Below are 8,648 nucleotides of genomic sequence, written 5' to 3'. Positions count from 1 at the left end.
CTGAATACCTCGCGCCCTCTACCGGTGACTGTTCGAATAGGAAACGACGGTTACACCAAACGGCTCCGAACACCATACGCGTTCCAACTTTTTCAAACTTGCTGATGGATACTGGCGAAAAAAAAGAGAACAAAACGACCTGTTACACGAAACGACGATTATATATCACTGGTTCACTGATGTACCGTCTGGAATGTATTCGTTAAAGAGGTGACGATGTTTTAATTTGGTTCGCACGATTCGATGTCGCGCGCGCGGAACCACAGTGGGGCGACTCGTTGCTCGACGGAACGGAAAGATCGAACTGAGAGAACGTGATTGGGGTGCGTGTACAGAAGAGGCGAAGAGGGCGGGACCCGATGGGAAGCGGCTGGTCGTATCGGATTAAGTAAGTGCTTCCTGCCCGGACCGAGCTCGCCGACCGAATGGACAACGACACCGAATCAACCGGAGTACTTCGCCTCTCGTACAGGGGGAGAGGGTCTCCGGGTGCCAAAGGTCTTTTCTTGCTTTTCGTATTTGTACGGAGGTTAGAGGTCATACGGCGCGATAAGATAAACTGCGAAAACGATCCTTCCTCGACAACGTTTATGATTCTTCGTGCGTTACGTTCGAGGGAATACCGGACTTTTATTTATTATTGGGCTTGTACCGCGTACGAAACGTCGTTTCTTTTCTTTGATTTTCTTCTCTTTAAAGAGCTCTTGATTCTGTTCCGCGGTAACGCCAAAACGGTGTTTGCATTTACGACTCGTAACGCTACCTAACCCGATTTTCTTTGACTCTGGAAAGAACGAATAGGTGGACGTGGAGGATAAATTGGAAAGGAACAAAAGGTTCTAATAATTATTGTCTGTGTTTCACTTCGCGGAAAAGTAATTTTGTTTCACCCTAGTACCCGAAAAGTAATTTTGTTTACCTCCAAATTGGGACTTTGAGCTTGAAATTTTTTATGATCACAACAACATGTCTTTAAATCCCTTCAGATTCTCGTTATTTAACGCATTTCTGATCGATTTATCTATTTGAAGTTCAACATTTTTTTTTGTTATTATAACAAAAATCGACTTCAAAGTTTACAACACAAAAATAAATCATAACTAACGTATAATTTTAAAATGAAACTATAATAATGGATCATAAAAATGATTTATAGTCGCTCAGTGAACCCTATCTTAGTCGTACGTAATTTCATACGCACGCAGTGGATTTTAAAACTCGATTTTCTCAAAAACTAAGCCTCGAAGGAAACAATTTTATTCTATATTACTTTCTTATTTCATCATGAGGAATCAATTCCTGTACACTTGTACATGTTATTCGGCCGCACCCTATATATGATATATTTTATAATTACGTACCTCGAAAATTTTGCCGCTGATAAATCTTCCATTTTTTCACAATAAACTTACACACAATAATAAACTTATTTTAATGTTTACCGATGCAAAATACTCGAAAATACAATAAATAAAACAACAGACAAAAGAAATATAATATTCAACTTAGGAGTACTCGAACACGTCCGCTTTGCTCGATGTTTCGTATAAAACTGAACCAGAAGGACTGAACGTTTTCAGCAAGTATGTTACTGAATTCTTTTCTTTAGTTCAAAGAATACAACATGAAATTGTCTCAAATAGAAAGAGAAAGTTAAAATCGGTTAAAGGGTTTTAAATAACGGTCATTGCTGGGCGGGTATCTGAGTACCCCGGTCATGAAGCAGTGTGGAACTTTTCTATTATAAAGTAGTAAATGAAAATAGTTAAGTTCGAAATAAAAAGTTTATATAAAAAATGTTTGTTTTCTAAAATAATAAATTCAAATCGGTATCCAAGCATAAAATCAAACAATACATGTACAAGTTATACAGTGCTTCTTTGTTTGAAAAACTGCAGATATTTTTGAGAATATTGTTTTTTATTGGAATTAAAATTAAAATTATATTAAAAAAATAAAATAAGAACCTTGTTAAATTTCATCAAACTTAATTGTGTTTTATTTTAATTTATTATAATTAACTGTGTTTTATTTTGATTCATTCTATAATCATTACACATCTACGTAAGAGTAGTGCAAGCTCAAGAAAGAAGACATCCACCGAGGGTATTTTATTCTTCTTTATTGAAAACAATGTAGAGCAATTTTATATTCCGAGAGAACATATTGGGAGAAATTTTTTAAGATCAAAATTATTAAGAAATACTAATATTCCGCGCCAATTATTTTTCGGTCATATTAGATGTGAAGCCCATTCTATACCCCTTCTGTCATGCAACCCATTTGTAGATATGTAATTGCCACGAACGTATGCATATGGTCAGGAGCACGTTTGATTTACATGGTAGCCGCCAGATGGTTACAACGATTGACAGTTGTCAGCCATGATACTGTAACTTGTAACCTGTTGTAACTAATGTAAACGTAAGTGTTAATTTAAAGTGCTATACTGGACTGTCATATTGACAATTTTGTCAATTATTGATTTACTTTGTTTACGGAGGAAGTAATTCTGTATATGGAATCGGACTTAAATGGTGATGAAGTGTTATTAAATGACACATGTTATCACACCACGTGCTAACCTGGACTATTTGTAAACAAATCGATTTTCCCATCAAATCGAAAGAACCATGACGTTTGCTGGATTAAATTTGAGCCCTTGGATAGTGAATCAGTGTAATTCTATGGGTACGTGTTAATTAAAATATTAATTGCAGTAAAAAATAAAGAATGTTTTTGTATGACTGTTTTAGGTTTGAAGACACCGACGTTGATTCAACAGAATTGTATCCCTAGAATTCTAGCTGGTGATGATTGCATTGGTTGTGCGAAAACTGGCAGTGGTAAAACACTTGCGTTTGCATTGCCTGTTATACAGAAATTGTCCGAGGATCCTTATGGCATATTTGCTTTGATTTTAACACCTACCAGAGAACTAGCTTTTCAAGTATATTTATAGATATGTTTTTTCTCTACATTTTGTGTTTGCAAATACTCTAATGAAAACTCGTATATCTAGATAGCAGATCAATTCTCAGCAATAGGAAAGTCCATTAATTTAAAGAAGTGCGTAATTGTTGGTGGAATGGATATGGTTGTTCAAGGTTTAGAATTGTCAAAGCACCCGCATATTGTTGTTGCCACTCCAGGACGTCTAGCAGATCATTTAGAAAGTTGTGATACATTTTCTTTGGCAAGAATTAAGTTCTTGGTTCTCGATGAAGCTGATAGGCTTCTTGGAGGTCACTTTGATGACCAGTTGAAAACTATATTTAATGCTCTGCCTAAGCAAAAGCAAATTCTTCTTTTCAGCGCAACAATGACAGATACTCTTGATAAAGTGAAACACATTGCATCTGGCAAGGTATAAATTTTTCTGGAAAATTGATGAATCAGAGGAAAAACAGAGTATATCTATGATAATTATTTTTCAAGGTCTTCATGTGGGAATCTAATGACGAATCTGGTGTAGCCACTGTAAAAGAATTAGATCAACGTTATGTACTTTGTCCAAATGATGTACGCGACTCCTTTTTGATAGAAGTAGTTAGAACATTCCGATCGACTAACAAGGACGGATCGATAATGATATTTACAGATACTTGCAAGTAATTACATGCATCGTTTTTAGTAATGTGAATATAAAGAAAAATGTCTCGTTACGCATTATGTTTTAGGAATTGTCAGTTGTTATCTATGACATTAAATGACATCGGTTTTCAAAATGTAGCTCTTCATGCAATGGTAAAACAAAGGGATCGTCTCACAGCGCTTAGCCAGTTCAAATCAAATCATACAAAGATTTTAATAGCTACAGATGTTGCATCAAGAGGTTTAGATATTCCTACAGTTCAATTGGTTATAAATCATATTGTGCCAAATGTGCCAAAGGAATACATTCATAGAGTTGGTAGAACAGCCAGAGCTGGCAAAGATGGTATGGCTGTTACTCTAATAACTCCACACGATATCAAATTATTGCATGCCATTGAGGATACTATCGGAACAAAATTAACAGAGTATAAAGTTAACGGTAATGTGTTTTTAAATTTGTTATTTAAATAGATCAAACATGGTATCAAACTAATGCTATGTTTTTTATACAGACAAGGAAATAGTTACGATCTTTACGCAAGTATCGGTTGCTAAAAGGGAAGCAGAAATGAAGCTGGATGAAACAGACTTTTATGAAAAGAGAATGATAAACAAACGTAAAAAGCTTATTCTTGAAGGGAAAGATCCAGATGAAATCGAAGAGATACTAGAGCGTAAATTAAAGAAGAAGAACAGAAGGAAACTTGCTGAAAATGCATATAATGCAGATAAGTGCGCTTAGCTCGTTTTATTATATATAAAAATTGTATCTACCATAAAACTGAACAAGTCAAATTATTGTTATGTAACGATTGTCATTCTCAGTAGATGAAAAACACATTGTAATTTATATTATATACTGGGTAATTACAGTTTAATCATTATTATACTTGGTATTAAAAAGAAAAGTAAGAAAATATTCACTTGTACAAATTTCTTGTTGGTAACTGTTAATTTCAAAGAACAAGTATGAAACAACTACAAAATATGCAAGATGTGACATACTCGTTTTACATACATAACATACTTATTTGCAATCAATGATTTGTATAATTATAAAAGTACACGATTCTAGTACCTTTATAATATTATTATAATTATACTATGGAATATTGCACATGATAACGTTCTTATATTACAGCCAATAAAGCATATGGTATCAAAGATGTTTTAGTGAAAATTTATAATTGGAGTAAATCTACATTTGGCATTCATTTTCCTGTAAATGAATTTATGCGATACTTGGATTAGAAGACTGCATATTTAACAAGTGCTGCAACATGTACAATCATACATCATTTATAAATGTAAATGGTATATGATAAAGTGTTACACTGTCCATCTAGAGTTATGCTCTCATTTTTTCTTCGTGTTAAATTAATTAGCAAGACTGCATATCTAATAAGTGCCACAACATGTACTGTCATACATCATTTACGAATGCAAATTAATGATCTATGAAAAGTATTAAACTATATATCTAGAGGTGTGCTCTCATTTTTTCTTCATTTTGAATTAATTGTAATTTATTTAAAAAAGCATAAAGTTCTGCAACATATTCTTTTGGATATTTATAATAGTGTCCAACATGTGGCGATTTCTCGAATATCTTGACGTAAGTCTGAAAAACAAAGACATAAGCGTAATGTATTATCTTGATTTGCATAATTAAAATTCTTACCTTTACACCCAAAGTGTCCCATCGGTCGCGTACTCTGAAGTTACTCGTTAACGTGCCGACAATGTCTGTTTTACTTATGAAAAATAATGCCGGAGTATGTACTAAATTTGTATGAAATAATTGACTAGATCGTATATAATACTGAGTGGATTGTTTATGAAATGTTTTTAAGTGATATCTGAAAATCATATTAATACATGTTAAATTTAAGGCATTCACGCGCTTATGACTGCAATGAAAAATGGACTTACTCTAGATATTTTTGGAACATGCTTTGTAACATTTCATTTTTTGGAAATACAGCACGTGGTGTACCCACTGTTAACTCAGTGACATCGACCACGCTATCCCAGATCTGGCCGACAATTTTATCGATTAAATGAGCATATTTTTGGCGATCACTTTGTATTAAATCCAATATTTCTCCCCACATATACGCGCCCACTGAAAACCCATGTAACAATATTTGCTGGTAACTTTCATGCTGTATTAAGAAATCTAATAAATCTGCAGCAACTACCTATAAAGAAAATATTAGGGAAATTATATACCATAAATATCGATTCTTTCTATTGTCTTTACTAGTCTACTTACCCTTGAACCTTTTGTAGGCCACATTAGTTGCCAAGGTGTCATTGTTACTAATGCAATGTCAAAACCCTGTTCTGTATAAAGATTCACGTACTTCATAACATGTCTGCGTTTTGACAACAGCCAAGTCAGCATAATCAGTAGAGGTCTGTTCTCGGTATTCTTGAAATGTTTTATGTGATCGTCAAAGTTCTTGATTTTATTACCTTGAGAGATATATTCAATATTCTTTGTAACATGATAATTGGATAGTTTGCACACCAACAGGAACAGGGTCTGATTTTGAAAAAATGATTATTAAAGAATAAACCATTACAAGAAATAGGAGAATAATAGAACATAAATTACTACAAAAAAGAAAACCCATAAAGGAACAAATCTACATTACCAAGTCCTGTTTCTGATTTAATAATTGAGGCTGAGTACAGGAAACCAATCGTGCTCTTGCCAATGTGAATGACAGAATTTTTCCAACAATCATTGTTGCTATCAAAATCCACTCAGTTTAAAATGTACGGGACTAATTTAAAACAAAAATATTTTAATAGTAATAATCGCTGATTAATTGAAAGTGATTATGTAAAAAACATTATTAGTTTTCATTAGTTTAAATAAACAGCTGTATCCATTAAAAATGGATCAACTTTGAGTAAATAGAATATACATTCTGATTAGCAATTGAAAATTATGAATCATTTCAGTTCATTGCATATTAACGTGCGACACGTTCGTATACAATCAGTGTTGGATGATGGAATGAAGTATAACCTATATAGACATTAATTAAAATCAATTGACCCTTTTATATAACATTTTTATTTGTTGACACAGCATATTGCTTTCTTTTCTTATTCGTTCTCTTTCATATATTCGCTGTCTGCCTTTCGACGAAAGGCTCGCAAGCGCGAATATCAAATTTCATTTATATACAGCGACGCATTTCAGCTTTACATAATGTTGTTGTCAGCAGGCTCGTATGACATAAGTGGTTGGATTCATTGAATTTTTTTGAACTTCTTATATTGACTGTACTCATGCCATTAAAAATTATAAGTATGTGTATAAAAACTAACAGGATGTCAGTGACAGCGCAAAGTATTGAGAGAAAACGTAGAAACGTTGAAAACAAAAGCAGAGAAACAAATCAATTATTCTTGGCTTATTCAATGTCAAATATATTTTGATTCTTCATGGTAGTGTTTGATTGTTATATTTCTACAGTAACGTAAAGAACGAATAAAAATGGAGATTATCATACATCAATTACCAGAACTAAATATATAATTAATATTTTAACAGAAAAAAGTGAATTGCAATTTATTTTTATCGTAATATATAAATGCGCCAGATAAGAGTAGCAAAATTGAAAAGAACTTACAGTAGCTTGTTGGATGAATACACTACTGGCTACTGTTATACACTGACTGACATTTGTATTCCCCTACGGAGACACGAATCACCCGTCTGTTGCGCTTCCTTTAATTTAATAGTGCATATATTACCTTTACAAATATATAAAACAAAAAACAATACAAAACACTGATAACAAGAACGCTCTTTGTGTTGAAAACCAGTAATAATTGTATTTCCTTTAACGTTAATGTTATCACTAACGCACAACTCGAACTGACTTTGCTATAATTGTTCATAATCATCTGATACATTTTCGCAATTAAGAAGTTATTTACAATCGTTTCTACTTTCAGACATACCGAAAAACTATTTGATGTTGACAATATACCTATTTATTTGTGTTTTGCGTTTTTTTCTCGTTGATAATACTTTCTTTTCATAAAATTATTTTTACTTAAGATCTCTATATATCTTCTCTCTATAAAAGCATATTAAATACATGTAAAATTCGTTTCGATCCCGAGTAAATAGTTATATGCTCTCAGAAACTTTTTCCTAATCTGTAAGATACTAATTATTCAAGTCTGATGAAATTATAGCACATCTTACTACATTATGCTTTTGATTATTTTAATGTTCGTATTTCAATACTTTCTTTAATAAGAAGTCATTCAACTCAAGTTCATTGTATATGAGTTTTTATCTTTAAATGTATTATGGTATTGAACAATATGCACTTAAACGATTTTGAAGTCAATAGTTTTTTAGACACAGAAAATTTATTAGCAATGAATCACAGTATTAGGGAAAAAGAACTCATTCGTAAATGTCAGATTTTACAATAGTTGTTTGTAGAATTTTATTACACCTTGTATTTATTAGTTAAATAGTAATTTTATGGTAAATGACGCTGGGTATAATATAAAGACGGATTTGATACAATATGTATCATGATTTTGTAACAAAGTACAAAGTACTAAGTTACGTGAAACTAATGATGGACGACATCTATCCTAGGCAAAAATTACTAAATCGAACATAAGAAAAACTGCTGACTTGACTTGTGTATCTTTTACATATAAGTTACTTAAATTTACGCATACGTTATTAATTTCGAAAATTGTATACGATCATTATGCCTACAAGTTTTTAATTATAAGCTCTTCTTTATAGCAAAATTGTACGTGATAGAAAACTGAGTACAATAATTAATTACAATTTTGCTATTTATTACACTACATCATTGTAAAGTATGCGTAGATTTTTCGATTACATCGTCAGACTTTATTTACAATTTTAAGTAATTACCGATTTTTTTATTTATATTTAGATGCCAATATCATGTTTCAAATTAAAATAAAAAAATTAACCAACATCCAAACGGCAAGTTGCATTTGTTTTCGGATTACAATAATTACGAATGCAT

At 32.3% G+C, this 8,648-nt stretch overlaps 2 protein-coding genes across 2 annotated transcripts; one reads left to right on the top strand and one right to left on the bottom strand.

Annotated features, from left to right (window-relative positions):
* Positions 1-2,396: 2,396 nt before the first annotated feature.
* On the top strand, positions 2,397-4,339 carry LOC107190644 (probable ATP-dependent RNA helicase DDX49). The gene is made up of 6 exons (XM_015579480.1): positions 2,397-2,691; positions 2,757-2,950; positions 3,023-3,367; positions 3,439-3,611; positions 3,681-4,036; positions 4,110-4,339. The coding sequence occupies exons 1-6, from the start codon at positions 2,634-2,636 to the stop codon at positions 4,337-4,339; spliced, it is 1,356 nt and encodes a 451-aa protein (XP_015434966.1). The 5' UTR covers positions 2,397-2,633.
* A 699-nt stretch (positions 4,340-5,038) lies between these two features.
* LOC107190689 (transmembrane protein 53) lies at positions 5,039-6,350 on the bottom strand. The gene is made up of 5 exons (XM_015579537.1): positions 6,258-6,350; positions 5,873-6,145; positions 5,530-5,798; positions 5,279-5,456; positions 5,039-5,218 (listed from the first exon to the last, which is right to left on the bottom strand). Exons 1-5 carry the CDS (start codon positions 6,348-6,350, stop codon positions 5,078-5,080), a joined length of 954 nt encoding a protein of 317 aa, XP_015435023.1. The 3' UTR covers positions 5,039-5,077.
* Positions 6,351-8,648: the final 2,298 nt, after the last annotated feature.

The sequence above is a fragment of the Dufourea novaeangliae genome, unplaced genomic scaffold (assembly GCF_001272555.1).
Source record: "Dufourea novaeangliae isolate 0120121106 unplaced genomic scaffold, ASM127255v1 scaffold170, whole genome shotgun sequence".
NCBI lineage: Eukaryota > Metazoa > Arthropoda > Insecta > Hymenoptera > Halictidae > Dufourea > Dufourea novaeangliae.
Note: the sequence above shows the minus strand (reverse complement) of the source record. Positions and strands in the feature narration are given on the sequence as shown.